This window comes from Nothobranchius furzeri, chromosome 2 (genome assembly GCF_043380555.1).
Source record: "Nothobranchius furzeri strain GRZ-AD chromosome 2, NfurGRZ-RIMD1, whole genome shotgun sequence".
Lineage (NCBI taxonomy): Eukaryota > Metazoa > Chordata > Actinopteri > Cyprinodontiformes > Nothobranchiidae > Nothobranchius > Nothobranchius furzeri.
The window spans coordinates 21,162,169-21,178,455 of NC_091742.1; the positions used below are offsets into that span (position 1 = coordinate 21,162,169).

The 16,287-nt window shown below is 41.9% G+C and overlaps 1 protein-coding gene across 1 annotated transcript; it reads right to left on the bottom strand.

The window, feature by feature from the left end:
• Positions 1-90: 90 nt before the first annotated feature.
• LOC107378149 (cholesterol 24-hydroxylase) lies at positions 91-12,364 on the bottom strand. The gene is made up of 15 exons (XM_015948209.3): positions 12,123-12,364; positions 11,773-11,850; positions 8,376-8,457; positions 7,280-7,353; positions 7,068-7,154; positions 6,818-6,956; positions 5,346-5,456; positions 5,099-5,261; positions 4,926-4,991; positions 3,729-3,801; positions 3,561-3,645; positions 3,281-3,391; positions 671-759; positions 523-589; positions 91-440 (listed from the first exon to the last, which is right to left on the bottom strand). The coding sequence occupies exons 1-15, from the start codon at positions 12,347-12,349 to the stop codon at positions 300-302; spliced, it is 1,593 nt and encodes a 530-aa protein (XP_015803695.3). The 5' UTR covers positions 12,350-12,364; the 3' UTR covers positions 91-299.
• Between the last annotated feature and the right edge of the window lie 3,923 nt (positions 12,365-16,287).

The window sequence follows — 16,287 nt, forward strand, 5'->3', positions numbered from 1 at the left end:
TTGAACTTTTTCAATATAATAAAATGTTCAGAGACACTGAATTTTGGGTTTCTTACCTATAAGGTCTAATCATCAAAATTACATGAAATAAAGACTTGAAATGTTTTACTACTTGTGTAATGAATCTGAAATGAGTGACAAAAATATTCAGGTTTTTCATGATATTCTAACTTTTGAGATGTAGCCTCTTCCTAGAGACAAGAACTCAGACCTGCAAGACATCACCAGTCCGAGAAACCTAGTGTCACCATGGTAACTCAAACATTTCCTCTTTTCAGAGCATTGCCACCACCTCGTGTTCATTTTCTCTGTTTGATTGTGCAAACTACTCCGCTCTTTGGCCTCAATGTGCCGGTGTCCAGGATGTCAAAGGTCTGTCCTGGGACGAGGGTGAATTCAAACCTCTGGATCAGTTTTGCCATCACAACTTTAGCCTCCATCTGAAAAGGCACAATGATTGGCTGATTGAGCCATGTCTGAATCTGTTGTACGTGTCATTTGTTAGTTCTTGGTTCCACCCACCTGTGCAAAGACCTGTCCCAGGCATGAGCGTGGACCCAAGGCAAAGGGGTAGTAGGTGTAATAAGGCCTTGGAAAACAGAAAATTTTCTTCTTTCAACTGACACAGAAATAGAAGTACAAAATCACACTCAGGAAATTGTTGACTTACTTTGGAGCATCTGGGTGAAATCTGTCAGGGTCGAACTTCAGAGGATCTTTGAAGAATTTTTCCATCCTTCCAGTTGTATAGGAGCTAAACTGAATTATATGATAATATTATTAGTCACAATTAGATTATTAAGAGTAGGATTAGGGTTAGGGCGAAAGTCGCAAGTAACACCGTAGATCAACTGACAAATCAAGAGCTCTGCCCTCCGACTTAACTTTCTCTTCATCACAATGGACTAGTACAACTCCAGCATCACTGCAGACTCAGCATCAATCCGCCTATCGATCTTGCCCTCTGTAGCGTCATGAATGTCCTGTTTTTGACCTAAAGGTCATGATCGGCTGCGTCTGCTCGAGCAGAGACATAAAGTCTCTGACAGGCTAATCTACATGAGATAGTGGCCAAGGTCTTTCATGCGCTCAGCTCATCTGAACTGCTTCACCTCTGTTACCAAGACGAAGAACACTCTTTTGATAAATACATAATCAACAACTTTGTTAATTTCCATTAATAATGTGAGCCCAATGTTCAATCAATCTGTGAAATGACAATGTTATTACTTGATATTATAATCCTGTGATCAGTAGTATTTTACAAGTTATTATAATCCTGGACATTTGCACTAGACACTAGACACTTCTAGAGTTCTGGAACCCCCCAAGGCGCTTTACAACACAACCAGTCATTCACCCATTCACACACTGATGGTGATGAGCTACGATGTAGCCACAGCTGCCCTGGGGCGCACTGACAGAGGCGAGGCTGCCGAGCACTGGCGCCACCGGTCCCTCCGACCACCACCAGCAGGCAACGTGGGTTAAGTGTCTTGCCCAAGGACACAACGACAGGGACAGACTGAGCGGGACTCGAACCTGCAACCTTCCGATTACGGGGCGAGCACTTAACTCCTGTGCCACCGTCGCCCCACATGCTAAAGTCACACGACACATTTCCTTTTGTCTGATCCAATCAGAACCTTCATTTCTGGCTAGGTGTGGTTTTCTGTGGTGTTTGTATAAACCCTCTTTTGCATGTCAAATTCTGATTCGCCAGTAAACCAAAATATGACAATTATAAAAACTATCCCACGCCACCTTTTCTTTAGTTCAAAGCGTTCTAGAGAAGTCTCGGACAGGCCATCCGGACTTCCTCTTCAGCCATAAAGAACCTCGACAAGCTGGATAAAATCTGTTGCAAGTTACACCTGACCACAACGGTTCCTTCAGAATAAAAGCTGAACCTCACGACCCCTTCAGGGTCTCTGAGACGCCAGTGATAACCTGTCGTGACCTGGAAGCATTCCAAGACTAGTTTGGTCGGCACCGCTGCTTTTCTACCGGCTTCGGTACCAAGGAGGGTCCTTAAAGACCTCAGCATTTTGGATCTAATTGGAGGCTTCCCCTGGGTACGTAGACTGACAGATGGCGTCTCATGTGTGTTATAAATCTCCTACTAAAGTTAAGAGCGAAACATTCACTCCCACTCAGAACTAACTGCTTCTCTGAATCCGCTGGTTCTGAATAACACTCTACACACACACCATCATTCATCACGACTCACTCCACCTTAGGTCAGTCAGTCAGTCAGTCAGTCAGTCAGTCAGTCAGTCAGTCAGTCAGTCAGTCAGTCAGTCAGTCAGTCAGTCAGTCAGTCAGTCAGTCAGTCAGTCAGTCAGTCAGTCAGTCAGTCAGTCAGTCAGTCAGTCAGTCAGTCAGTCAGTCAGTCAGTCAGTCAGTCAGTCAGTCAGTCAGTCTCTCTCTCTCTCTCTCTCTCTCTCTCTCTCTCTCTCTCTCTCTCTCTCTCTCTCTCTCTCTCTCTCTCTCTCTCTCTCTCTCTCTCTCTCTCTCTCTCTCTCTCTCTCTCTCTCTCTCTCTCTCTCTCTCTCTCTCTCTCTCTCTCTCTCTCTCTCCTCTCTCTCTCTCTCTCTCTCTCTCTCTCTCTCTCTCTCTCTCTCTCTCTCTCTCTCTCTCTCTCTCTCTCTCTCTCTCTCTCTCTCTCTCTCTCTCTCTCTCTCTCTCTCTCTCTCTCTCTCTCTCTCTCTCTCTCTCTCTCTCTCTCTCTCTCTCTCTCTCTCTCTCTCTCTCTCTCTCTCTCTCTCTCTCTCTCTCTCTCTCTCTCTCTCTCTCTCTCTCTCTCTCTCTCTCTCTCTCTCTCAAGTTGTTTGTTTCATTCCGGTGCAAAATCATCTTTACTCCCTAAATCACATCGTGCTCCTAGCGAGGCTAAGGGACGTAAAACATTTTTACAAGTTAATACATTTTTAATTGTGTGACAGACAGCTGAAACACATCATTGCTTTTAATTTAAATTGAAGTACAACAAATATGTGATTTGGGGTGTAAGACAAAGCAGATTTGAAAAAAGCTTTTATAGCCCCATTCACTTGCATTCACGTTTTCTTATTTCCAGGGACCCATGATCCAGAAGTAGATGGGTGTGACTTAGGCTCCCTATAGGATGCCAAATGATTAAAAAGTGTCTTTAAATGTTTTTTTGATCCAGCGACAATAACATTGATTGAACTCTGTAAAGATTCACTTGTAATTGTGTTAAGGTCTTAATAATTCATCTGCATTGCTATGTTAGTATGTCTTAAAGAAAGAGACTCACCATGCAACCTATTCCCCCAGGGATGTGGATCCCATCAATCACCATGTCCTCCTCAATCTGACGGGCTGTTCCTGGAGCAGTTGGGTAGAGTCTCAGCGTCTCCTTTAGCACCTGTGGTTAAGGTAGAATTTGAGGCCTCTATAAGTAACCGATTATTTACACATTTTAAAGCATGAAGACGTTCATGGAAGATATACTTTGTTGTTAATAGTGTTAGAAAATATCTGATTTCTGGTTCTAAGTGCATGAATGATAAATTTTACATATTCGTGGTAAGTACCTGTGAGAGGTAGACCAGTTTCCCAAGGTCATCATAACTTATGTCTTGCTTCATCCCAATGACTTCATCCACTTCTTTCCTCAATCTGAAACATTAAACCAATACTTGGAAACTCAAAGATCACAAACTCAATTATAAACTGTTACACACCGTATTTAGACCTCTTACTTCTCCAGTATCTCAGGATGTCTTCCGAGTTCCATGATGCAGAATGACAGCTGATTAGCGGTTGTTTCTTGACCTAAAAGGTGGCGGTTTCATCAAAACTGAACTAGAACATGACTAGCCGGTAACTACTGCCAGCTGCTTGAATAATTTGAAGTTGCTTGGTGTAAAGTCCAGTTTTTTTTCAACCCCCTGCAGAAGCTCAGACTCCTTTTCCACCAGTGATGCAAAGTTTGATGTCCCTAAAGACAGTTAAAGCTGGCAGGATTTGAACTTCCATGTGTTCTGTCTTCTACATTCTTGTTCTTTGTAGCACCTCCACCACTGATCCATTACAGAAGGTGCATCGATTTGGTGGAGGAGAACCTCAAAGTACTCCTTTCACAGGAAAACTATGCAATCAAGGTCAGTGACAGTCCATCCTCATGATGAACAATGCTGGCAAATGCATAACATCTGCCATCTGAGCAGTCCAGTAGTTTGTCAGAATATTCTAAAGGCCTCCCAAAAGTCTTGCTCCATAGCCTCACAAAGCCAAAGCTGCACCCAGGTTCTGGCTTTTCATCTTCACAATCCACAGTCTTCATAAATTGATATACATCTGCTACCTCTGGACTCCCACAAGCTTGTCAACAAGTACTTTTTCATCCTGACAGCTCCCTTTCCTGTAGATGTTCATCAGTGTTTGAGGACTGTACCACAACAAGGACCACCCAACGTAAGGCCCCTACTCTACACATTTACATGAACGCAGCTAAAGGTAAACAGCCCATTCAAACACCTTGCCTCTGCTAGACATTACCAGCATTCTATTTTTATAATGTATTGTTTGAATTATGTGTATTTATGGACCTGAGTATGCAATTAAAATTCAATCAATTTCATTGATTACTGCAACTTATTCAGCTCCAGAATGGAAGAGTGCAACACGTCTACAGTCCATTGGTATGCCTCAGCCTCCTGCACAAGCTTTAGCTCCTGAGTCCACAACAAACTAGTACCTTACAAGACCTTCTGCAGGAGGCGGATTCACAGAACAAATACTAGATGGACCACATGGGTAAAAAAAAAAACAACCAACAGGTGTCAGTGTTCTCCAACACCACCCAATATATGATCAATTGGCCAAATCAACTAGACACAGCTTTTAAGTCCAGACAGCTCAGCCTGAAGGTATTTTCCAGCTATAAGGAGACTCACCAGCAATGAAGAACGTCACAAAGTTGTCCAACATCAACTCCTCATCTTCTTGGGTCATGCTTTCCTCTGTTTTGACAAGTGATTAGATAAGCCAGTTATCAGATGTTACCTTGAATTATATCTGCAGAAAAATACAGTTATTTTTTCTCTGCTCTCTGGCTTCTCATCCTAACCTGTAGCAGCACTTTTGATGATCTGTGTGAGGATGTCTTTAGGAACATCTTCTCCATTCTGCATGGCGGTCTTCCTCTTGTGGATCACCTGAGCACCAGTTGTGCGCAGCAGCTGGCACGCTTCCCTCACCTCTTTAGTGAACTGTCGGTTCTTTGGATTCAGCTGGAATAAGCAGACTCAAGTTCTCAAACAGTGTGTGAGGTTTTTATTCTAGATGTTCCAAATTCAACACAGGTTTAGTCTTACCTGAAAGAAAATATCTCTGGCGTAAATTGCCATTCCTTTAAGAACTTTCTCAATGGCTTTTGGGAAAGGTGAACTATTCTTTAGGAGGTCTAAGTCCATGCCGAATGCAACCTGAAATAAAGAAAATAAATATTAGTTAACATTGTGACAGAGAGGAACCCACAGGAGCTCACAGTTCACTTAAAGCTGCTGTCCGGAGTTTTCACCTTTCAGAAAAGATGTATGATTTTCAGAAATCCGTAAAAGTGATTGTCTCATATTTTACTGTGATGAAATGTAAGCGATACGTCTCTTTTTTTTTTTTTGCTAAGCAAGCCCCCTGCCCCGCAGAGCTCCGTGCCATTGGATAAGAGAAAAGCTCTGGAAAGAAGCTTTAAGGTAGCCTGGCAAGCCAGACTAAATAATACATTTATTTAGTCTGGCCACGCTCCATTGACGGCTCTCGGTTGTGGGCCGGGTTCTACCGTTGTCTTTCAAATGATCTCCACATTCCACCGGACAATGAATGTGACATTCTCTTGTTTCACTCTGTTGCATCATCCCACCCACCAGGCATATAGAGTGCCCTGATTGGCCCACAAAGCGGATAAAGCTCTGTGATTTGTTCACTAAGCAGATAGAGCACTATGATTGGCCCACCATTATGGACCAGTCACAGCTCTTTATGTGTTTGAAACCCCTCTAGAGAGCTGTGATTGGCTAGCCAGAGTCCTGGTAGGAGCTGCTGAGGTTCCAATGGATCATGCCTAGACCATTCTTTGCAAAGCAAGAATTTGGTCTAGTTCACTAGGCTAGCTTTAAGGAGCAAAATGAATCAAAATATGTCTAGAATTACTAGAGAATTTTCAAAATAAAGTCATCTAATTTACATTAATAAAAAAAATTATAAACACAGGAAATATTATATTGCAGCATTTATATAGATGTAACTTTACATAATAAGACTGTATTCTTTATTTTATAGAAACACTAGATTTTGATTTGTAATAATATTTTTGCTTTTTGTTTTTCTATTTTAGAACATTTATACCATACCACTACTGTACTTTACCACTTTATTTATCAAGCGCGCTTCAGCACAGCATGAGAGCCGACCAAAGCACCTTACGTAGGCTACAGTACAGAAAAAAGTACTGAAACATACATCGTATCCTAAAACACAGCTATGTAAACAAGTAAAACCGCCAAACTAGCTATTCTAAAAAAATATGAATAAAAACAATTAAAGTAATCATTTCACAGGAAACAAGTACAGATGTAAAAGCCAGGTCATAAAAGTGTGTTTTTAGTCGTGACTTGAAAGCCGCAATAGAAGTTGACTAGCAAACATTGTTTTGTTTAATAGTGAACTACAAACATCGTCATGTTTATAAGGGCCTACCAGTCTGAAGACAATGTACCTTCCACAGTTTGGCTCTTCATAGCATTAAAGCTAATGTCAGATCATGCTACAGCTTTACAATTGACGATACCTTAGCGATCACATCAAGTGTGACACAGTTGATGAGGTGAAGCATGTTGGCCTTTGTATTGTTGTCAGCAGCTTCCTCGAGTACATCCATCAGTTTCTCTGCTCTCTCATTGAAGGTCCCCATTAAACCTCTCAGATACCTGCAAGGAATTCAAAGTTTCAGACCAGCAAACAGCACGTCTACAACCGATTAAAGAAGCATTTTGCACAAACATAAGAAATAAAGAACGATGTGGGACTGAATAACTCACAAGCTGCTGAAGGCAGGGTCCATGATCCGGCGCTGTTTGTACCACATATCATGATCCAACGCCGTTATTAGGCCATTACCAAAAAATCTGCAAAAAACAAACAAAACAAAAGATGGTATTTTTCTAATGAAACAACAGTAGGAGGTTAGAATCAATTCTACCACAACTATAACTAAAGATGCATGAATGAGTACTGACAGAGTGACATCTACCTTTCCCCAAACAGGTAAAAGAGCCTCTTGTAGACAAACTTGTCTTTGCGGTACTTTGGAGACATCAGTATTTCCTGAAATGAAAACCAATAAAATGATGTAAGACAGGACTAGGGCCTTTATTTCATTTTCAGGTAGCTTCACACGCTCTTTTATAACTTTAAATGTTTTATACTATGTGCCAATCGGCAGGGGGCCTACCAATGGAAATTAGCCTTTTGGCTATAATTGGGTACATTTACATTGTAAAATGTTTATTAATGCACATTGTCCCTCTACATCAAAAAAAAGTTATTCAACTCTATTCTTTCTTAAACAGATTTCTCTTTTCCTATCAGGAGTTGAATCTAAAATTGCATCGCCCTCTAGTGGCCTCATCAAGTATTACAAAAAACAAACAGGAAATGTATTCCTCCCATAAACTTTTTTTTTCTGTTTGCTTAAAGTGTAAGTCACCCCCAAATAAACTTTTTTTTTGCTGATAAACTAAATAAATGAGTGTCTAATCGTGCTGCAGACACGTGTCGTCAATAATTTGGCACTTCAGTGCATCTTAGTTAAAATTTAAATATTCTGCCTAAAACTGGCAGTGTTGTGCCGTTGTCAGGTAAAAACTCTGCACTGTATTCTAATTTTAATCTACCACCGCTATTGGCTAAGAAGTATGCTATGATGTAAACTGGTACATTATGATGTCACAATGCTGTCGTGAGCCTGTGTGTGTGTGTATCTGTTAGCAGCGCCGTCCTCTCGATCTGCCAGGCAACAGCATTTGTTGCATTTTTCAAACATGAAGTGGGAGTGGAGTTAGACTCTGGTAGGGGGTGACTTGCTCTTTAAAGGTCTGACCAAATTTCATTTTCTCTTGACTTAATGAGTCCGATGAAAAGGTGATAGGAGACGACCGCTTTCTGTAAAGATTTTGTAACGGACTTCTTTTTTCCATTTAGTTTATCAAGAAAAACAAGTTTATGAGGCTTTTTTACATTTTACCTTCAATCATAACACTTCCTTTTTGCAGTGGCAACAATAAGCTGTTGTACATTTATGTAGGAAGATTTAGTTTTCTTTGAATACTTATGCAACAACTGTTTACCTTTGTGGCCTCTGGACAAGTCACACATATGGTAACTTGATGCAGACCATTTAGCCTGTAAACTGGTCCGTAAGTCTCAGCCCTGCAAAAAAAGACATTTTATTTAGAAACAATACTGACAGATCTGATAACTTATCAGAGTAGACAGTGTGTTGCTGAGGGAGTTATATAGTTAAAGTCCCATTAGTCGTCACACACTGGTGAAATTACATTTCCGCCTTTGACCCATTCCCGTGGGGAGCGCTGAGCAATCCATCCTCTTAAAACTGAGTCTCAAACGGAGAGGAATTGGGTGACCCAACCGCGGATTTGAATCCACAGTCTCCCAGTCTCAGGGCGGATACTCATACCCAGGGATCCAGGGTAGCCAGGGATTAAGGCAAAGTTGATTAGAAATGAGCTCTTAGGAAGTATATAAGTGGTCAAACCGTGGCGTTAATGTGGCTAAAAGATTGGACATAACTTACTTTTTATTGCGATTGAAGCCGTGATTTTACTTTTTTTAATAAGCCACTCCTAAATGTGTCTGTCTCCACCAGTCCCCATGCAGTCTCTGATTATCTGACCTTCAGCTCGAAAGGAGAGATGCTCACGGAGCGCTGTGGCCCTCCAGTTTGCCTTCTCAGGTGAATTTGTTCAAAAAGCAAAACTTATTACTCATGTTTACTTTCATTTCTTATGTATTTGCCGGCTGGGGCTCAGCATTAACTCCTCACGTCATCATGACACCTCATGATGCCTCTGTTGCGCCATGGCGCAATAGCCGTTTATAAAACAGACCATTACCGCAATATTACTACCAAGCAAGGCGGAATGAAGGCGCAGAATTTGCACAACACCATGTGTTGTAGCAATCTAGTTATGCCCGGTAGGATTTGTTTCCCTGTCGGTGAAATTTGCTTCCCCTTGCATCAGGAGCATGTGCCGGTGTTTTGTTGATATCTGTTCCCCCCTCAAGATCTGTTTCGCCTCCACCCAAACACAAGTAGGAACCATCCACTCCAAAAAACTGAGTGTCCTTCCTTAAACTTTACCCTAAACATAACCCTATAACAAACAAAAAAAAATTCGTTCCACACAGAGTAATTTCAGAAATTATAATTGTGCTAAACATACATTTTTGGTGACTAAGTGGTTATGGTCAGAGTAAGTGTCAGGGTGAGGGCTATTGCTTTGTGAGAGGGGGAACTTAAATCGACATAACACCAGCACCTGACGCAGGGGAAACAAATTCTACCAGGGATAACGATTGCTACAACACCTGCATGGCGCCTTTATAGGGCACATGGTGTCACGGTCTGAGGTGTATCCCTGCTGTCACTCTCTGTCTCTTGAGTTTTCCCTCTGCAGGTGGGCGTGTCTGGAGGTTGACCAAGCTGCAGCAGATCTGCTCATCAGCCAGCCAGGTGTATTTAAGCAGCTGGGAGACTTCTACACTTCGCTGGATGATTACTCTACCTGAGTACCTTCTAAGTCACCTCATAGTATTATATTCGAGCTCGTTGGACCTTTTGAGATTTTAGATGTGTTTTGGATTTTGGATTCTGCATTTACCCTTCCTGCTCTCGTTCACCAGATAAAACCTCCACCTTCATCTCTGACTGGCTGAACTCTGGAACTCCAACCTGCTTGTCTCTCAGCCGCTCCCTGGCCAGAACCACCTCCAGCTGCCCACCTAAGCTTCCTGGATCTCCACAAACTCAGCTCCCTCCACGTCTCACCTTTTGGATCTCAGTTCCAGGAAAACCCCCTCAGCCCAGACCGGACCACTCCTGCCTCGAGTTAGTTCCCTCCTCTCCAGACTGTAAGTCCTCCGCACAATTCAGATTCCTTACCCTCCTCGAGTTGGATCTAACTCCCTTCTGTCCACAGATTTCCCGCACAGACTGCCTTGTGAAAGAACTCAGCTTTGTTTATGCTGCTTCCTTGGTTTCCTTTTTAATAAATTCTTATTTAAACACTTTACCCCCGTCTCTATGCTGATTCTGTATGTCGTGGGTTAGACTTCTACACCACAACATGACACATAGTTGCAGTAATACTACGTCGATTTGCCGGTATGGTGTGCCGTGTAAAAAGCGCTGCTGTCTCTCACTGCTGTGAGGAGGCACACACACAATGCTGCCAGTCACAGCAAACCAGGATGCAAAATCAGTTTCCAAAAGTAAGAGTATTCAGGATGCTTTTGTTTAACTTTTATTTAATAATGGGGAACCCGCCCACCTGCTTGAGATGCGCTCATTACATTACAGGCCACAGACCGCCCGTGTGCTCAATCACGCCCACATTCCTAAAGCAGTGTGGAAAAAAGACTAGCTGGGACGGGCAAAGTGGCTAGGTGGCATTAGGCTATCTATACGCAGATGCCCCATCAACTTGAGCTGCCATAAAGACTGGCCACCATCTTGGATGGGTCTCCATTCACCCCCAGGGCAAACTTTTCTACTGAGGAAGTTGCTTACCCAACTAAAAAGCACATTTTATCAAGCTTTGTCACTAAATCTGACTCATTGTATGGCATGATAATAAAAAATAAAAACATGATTACACATCCATCCATTTTCTGAACCCGCTTGTCCATGTAGGGTCGCGGGAGGGCTGGTGCCTAACTCCAGCGGTCAATGGACAATCAGGTAGGGTACACCCTGGACAGACGGCGTCCATCGCAGGGCAACACAGACACACAGGATGAACAATCACGCACACACACTCACACCTAAGGACAATTTGGACAGACCAATCAAACTCATGTTTTTGGACTGTGGGAGGAACCCGGAGCGGAGAGAACCCACGCATAGACAGGGAGAACATGCAAACTCCGTGCAGAAAGACACCAGGCCGGGAAGCGAACCCAGGACCTTCTTGCTGCAAGGCAACAGCTCTAACCACTGAACCGCCCTATGATTACACATAATAAATAAAAATATAAAATCCCATCAGGTAGGCTAGAAAGGCCCTATGTGGTCTGTTTCAATAATACACTGGTTGTAAAAGTAGGCCGCACAAAAAACGGGCATAGTTGCTCACTCTGTGTGGACTTTGGAGTGTGAGGAGACCCATCCAATATGGCGGCGATGCAATGTCGCAGTCCAGCGTCTATGAATTTAATGGTCTAGTCTACTGAGAAGGTTATATAACAATTTAAAGGAATATTACACCAAAAGTCGAATTCAGGCACATTCAAGAAGTTTTAAGATCTTCCAGCACCTCACAGTATTTTAGACAAGTTCAGTTATTTTTCAAGTGATTTAAACACATTCAAAATAACACAATAAAGTACTTTTATTCCAAAAAGCACGTACAAGAGTTTACCCTTTAGCATCCATATTTAATCCACTTCATAAAACATGTTCATATTTAATAAAATAAAAACATAAACATTGTTTGTACTACTTACCATTTCAGAAACATGTCATGTACCATTCCGTCATTTTTCATAATCCTCAATAAGGTCGGAGAATGTCCAAAAATGAAACTAGAAGAACAAAAAAGTCAGACAGAAAGTCGGAAGAGCCAAATCGACTCGCTGCCAAAAAATGATAAGCCACCGCGGGATCGCGCACGGTTAGGTAATTGCATTTCTAGACGAAATTCCCCAGGATTTCGCCTTAAAACTCAGCATATCTAGCAATATGGACATTCAGAAAGCAGAGGTAACCTCTTCCGGTACTTAAACAGATGTTTATCGCGGATATTAGTTTTTCCACTTGGCACAACACCTTAACTTCAGCCTGGTTTTAGCCTTACCTGTCTCTCGGTGGTCCAGGTATGTGGTCATACTTCATGTGAATGTACTTAATAAACAAGCAGTAACCCAGAAACGCGATGAAAAGAACAATTACCAGAACTATGAGCGCATTTGCTGCCAAACCGAGCAGCAAGGAAAACACCGCCATGACTAGTGAGTCTAGAAAGCGGTGTGCCCTCTGCTGTTGTATAATCACACCCTGATGAACCCAGCTTGCACTGGGCATCGCGTTTAAAGTCCAGCGTTTTACCGAGGTATACAGCCTAGATCCACCTTTATTGGTTTTATTAATATTATTTGTTCTGAACTTTGTTCTCTGTTAGGAAAAACAATGATCTGACACTATTAGCTCAATAACCACAAAAATAAATGTAGACTTTTGTAAAAAATATTATTAATGAAGATGAACATAACCACTTTATTATCTTTAATTATAAAATATCCACAGAATGATGTAACCCTTGGACCCAAACCATCTAGAGGTACTAGAAATTCTTTGCATCGTGCAACAGAGATTTGCTTTCCATCTTAGTTTAACTCTGAGTATTTTGGATGACAGAAAAAGATTAATATAGATTAATACTATTAAACTGATATTATTAAATGCCTCCTGGGACGCCTCCCTGGTGAGGTTTTCTGGGCACGTCCAACTGGGAGGAGGCCTAAAGGGAGACCCAGGACACGTTGGAGGGACCATGTCTCTCACCTGAACAGGGAACGACTTGAGATTCCCCCGGAGAAGCTGGCCCAAGTGGCTGCGGAGAGGCAAGTCTGGGCCTCTCGACTTAGGCTGCTGCCCCCGCGACCCGACTCCGGATACGCGGATGAAAACGGATGGATGGATGAATGGATGGATGGATAAATTGAGTCTGCGGTGAAACAAATGCTATTGTTTTTTATGTTTCCATAAAACTTTCCATGATGTGCAAGCGCCCCTAATTTTGAACTGAATACTGAGCAGTTTTGTCAGACATAGGTCTAGTCCCAATACTCGCACTTCCACCCTTGAAATGTGCGTTCCCGGCCAAGGGTGCGAGTGCATAAGGTGTCCTGATTCTCAACTGCAGAAGGTGACCACACCATTTTTATACTCTTGATCCACCCTTGTCCGAAGTCTGCATCGATGCGGACTTTGGGCAAGGGTATTACCCACAATCCATTGCTGTGTGTGAATTTTGAGAAGAAGGCAAAGCAATGGCTCAAGTGCCTTTTATAAAAAATGTATTTTCCAATGTAAGAAGCTTGTTTTTAAGACAGTTCATGATATTTATTCATGCTCTGTATTATTTAGACTAAGATTGAATGTGGACATCAAAGAATTTAAATTTAGTCAAATAACTGTTTCTTTGAAAGTTAATAAAAACTTTTTTTGAAGTAGCAGAGACAATAACCTGCATCCCAGCATGCGTCGCGGTCAATGACGCAATGCTCCCTGTCCCAGTTTGGCACTCTCGTGTACTACGCACTCGAAGCCTTACCTCCTCTAAGTGTAATTCCCAGAACAGGTGCAGTGCGAGTATTGGGACTGGGCCATAAACTCTAGTAAACGTTGCAGATTTGAGCATTGATATTTTCCATGCACGTAGATGTACTCTGTGCCTTTCAATGACAACACATTCCTTTATCTTGTTGTAACAGCCTTTGACTTGTTAGAGCAATATTAGCTGTCTATCTTTTATGGATTATTGGCAGTGCTATGAACAAATATTGGTGTAGTTAACAGTTGGCTTGTGGCCAATAGTCAGTCGACCAGCACAACTAGTCAATCATTCATTCACCAATCTGAAACTCAAAAATCAGAGGTGGTTTTTCTAATAATTGTTAAATTATGCTGTCAGTAACAGATCTTTCATGTGGAAGATTTACTTCTATAATCTTAATTTTCAGGTTATTCAGAAACTTAAAAGATAAATGAAATTGCAGGGTCCCATGGTGGCACATTAGGCAATAATGTTACCTTGCAGCAAGAAGACTGCAGATTCAGAACCCAGATGTGGCCTATCACTGTGGAGTTAGCATGTTCTCGTGCATGTGTAAGGCTCTTCTGGGCACTCATGCTTCCCACAGACCAAAATCCTGCATTTTAGGTTAAATGGGAACTTTTAATGGCTGTATGTCTCGTTGGTCTCTGTGTGTCCATGGACTGGACTGGCAACCTGTGCAGGATGTTCCCCGCCTCTCGCCCGGTGACTGATGGAGCTAAGCACCAGATTCCTGCAACGCTACTCAAGAATAAGCTGTCAAAAATGACTGAATGAATACATGAAAAATAAACTGGTCTTCTGTTACTTCTTGTATACAAAAAAGAAATCTGCCAAGATCAGGTCATGTTTGTGCTACATTTTTATGGACTAATACTAACTTGTTCATGATCTGCTTGAACTTTGAACAAATTGTTTAATTAGAATTTGAGAAATACCAGGCTATCTGCGCCTTTTTGTGACGTTTCTCTTCCAGTAGCCAGGCTTACCTTTGTAGCCTCTGGACAGGTCACATACGCGCACACATAATGCAGAATATTAATCTTGTAAACAGGCCCATAGGTCAAAGCCCTGTAAATGAAAAAAATTAACACACCAACTCAATATGCAATTCTGACACACTGAGGGGCATGCCACTGAGCTTTATGGATAAAAAGAGACATAATTGCAGGAAAAACTAAATTTGGTACACAGAAAACCCCCAGAACGACATGATTGTGCTCACCATTCAAGCAGTTTGTCACGTACAAGTCCATCATTTTTCATAACCCTCAAAAGCGTCGGTGAATGTCCCAAAAAGAAACTGTTGAGGCGTGAAGCAAGTTAATGTTCAATAAAATTTTAACTAAACAGTCTTTCATTGAAGAAACTTAACTGTCTCTTGGTGGCCCAGGTATGTGGTCATGTTTCATATAGCATAGCATAGTTTATTTATATAGCACGTTTAAAATGCAGCATGGGAGCTGCCCAAAGTGCTGCACAGGCTAAAACAAAACACACCCATTACAAGGAGCTAAAACAAAGGATAAAAATCTCAATTAAAAGCAGAGAAAACATGAATAATAAGAGCACATTAAAACAATGACACAATAAAACACTAAAACGAGTCACTGTCTAAAAGCCAGAGTGTAAAAGTGGGTCTTTAAACGAGATTTAAAAATTGCCAGAGATGGAGCCTGCCGAACTCCAATGGGCAGTGAGTTCCATAGCTTTGGGGCAGCATGGACAGGTCCCCCCGCGATTTGAGTCTCATCCGCGGCGTGTGCAGCAGCAAAAGGTCAGCCGACCTCAACGAGCGGGTGGGCACATATGGAGTGAGAAGGGCAGAGAGGTAGGAAGGTGCCAGGTCATTGAGTGCTTTAAAAACAAAAGTCAGTAACTTAAACTGCACTCTGAAAATGACAGGGAGCCAGTGAAGATGTGTCAGGACAGGGGTAATGTGGCTACGTCGGTGTGTACCCGTCAAGAACCTGGCAGCAGCGTTCTGAACAACCTGCAGCCGATTCATGGACTTAATATACAAACAGTATGCAAGAAATGCTATCAAAAGAAGAAAAGTCAGTAAAATGACCACTTTTGAAACCAAATTCACTAGAATGTAGAACACTGCCATTGTGCTGTATTCAGAACTTTTAGTGGGACTGTTTCTACAGGTGAAGATGTGGGCGGGGCAGTGACTAAAGGATGCATTCAAATACACCTCGTAAACTACAAACCTAAGAATGACAGAAAGCAAAATTCCCATTGAGTACAATGTTTTAAAATACATATTAAGATAAAAACAAATATCCCAAACTACTTACTTGAACATTTGTCAAAAATGTTGTAGTTAGGTTAAAATGTTACTTCCAAGAAAAACAAACACATTAAAAGAGCATTCACAAAGTCTAGAAAAACATTAAACTGAAAAACCACAGTCATGTCAGGAGCTGCCCCTCCTGCCCAATTAATTTGTTGCACCTGCCCCTAATGTCAGGTTTTCAGCTATATTTTAGCCACTGACTGACAAAATACTGGAAAACACCTCCATGATATTACAAATAGCTTTCTGAAAGGCTTATAGGAAACATTACACCCATCTACTGCATAGCCATGGGTCCCCAGACAAAAGAGAAAAAAATGAATGCAATCAATGGGGCTGTAAAACCATTTTCTAATCCTGTTTGATTGTGTTTGATATGTG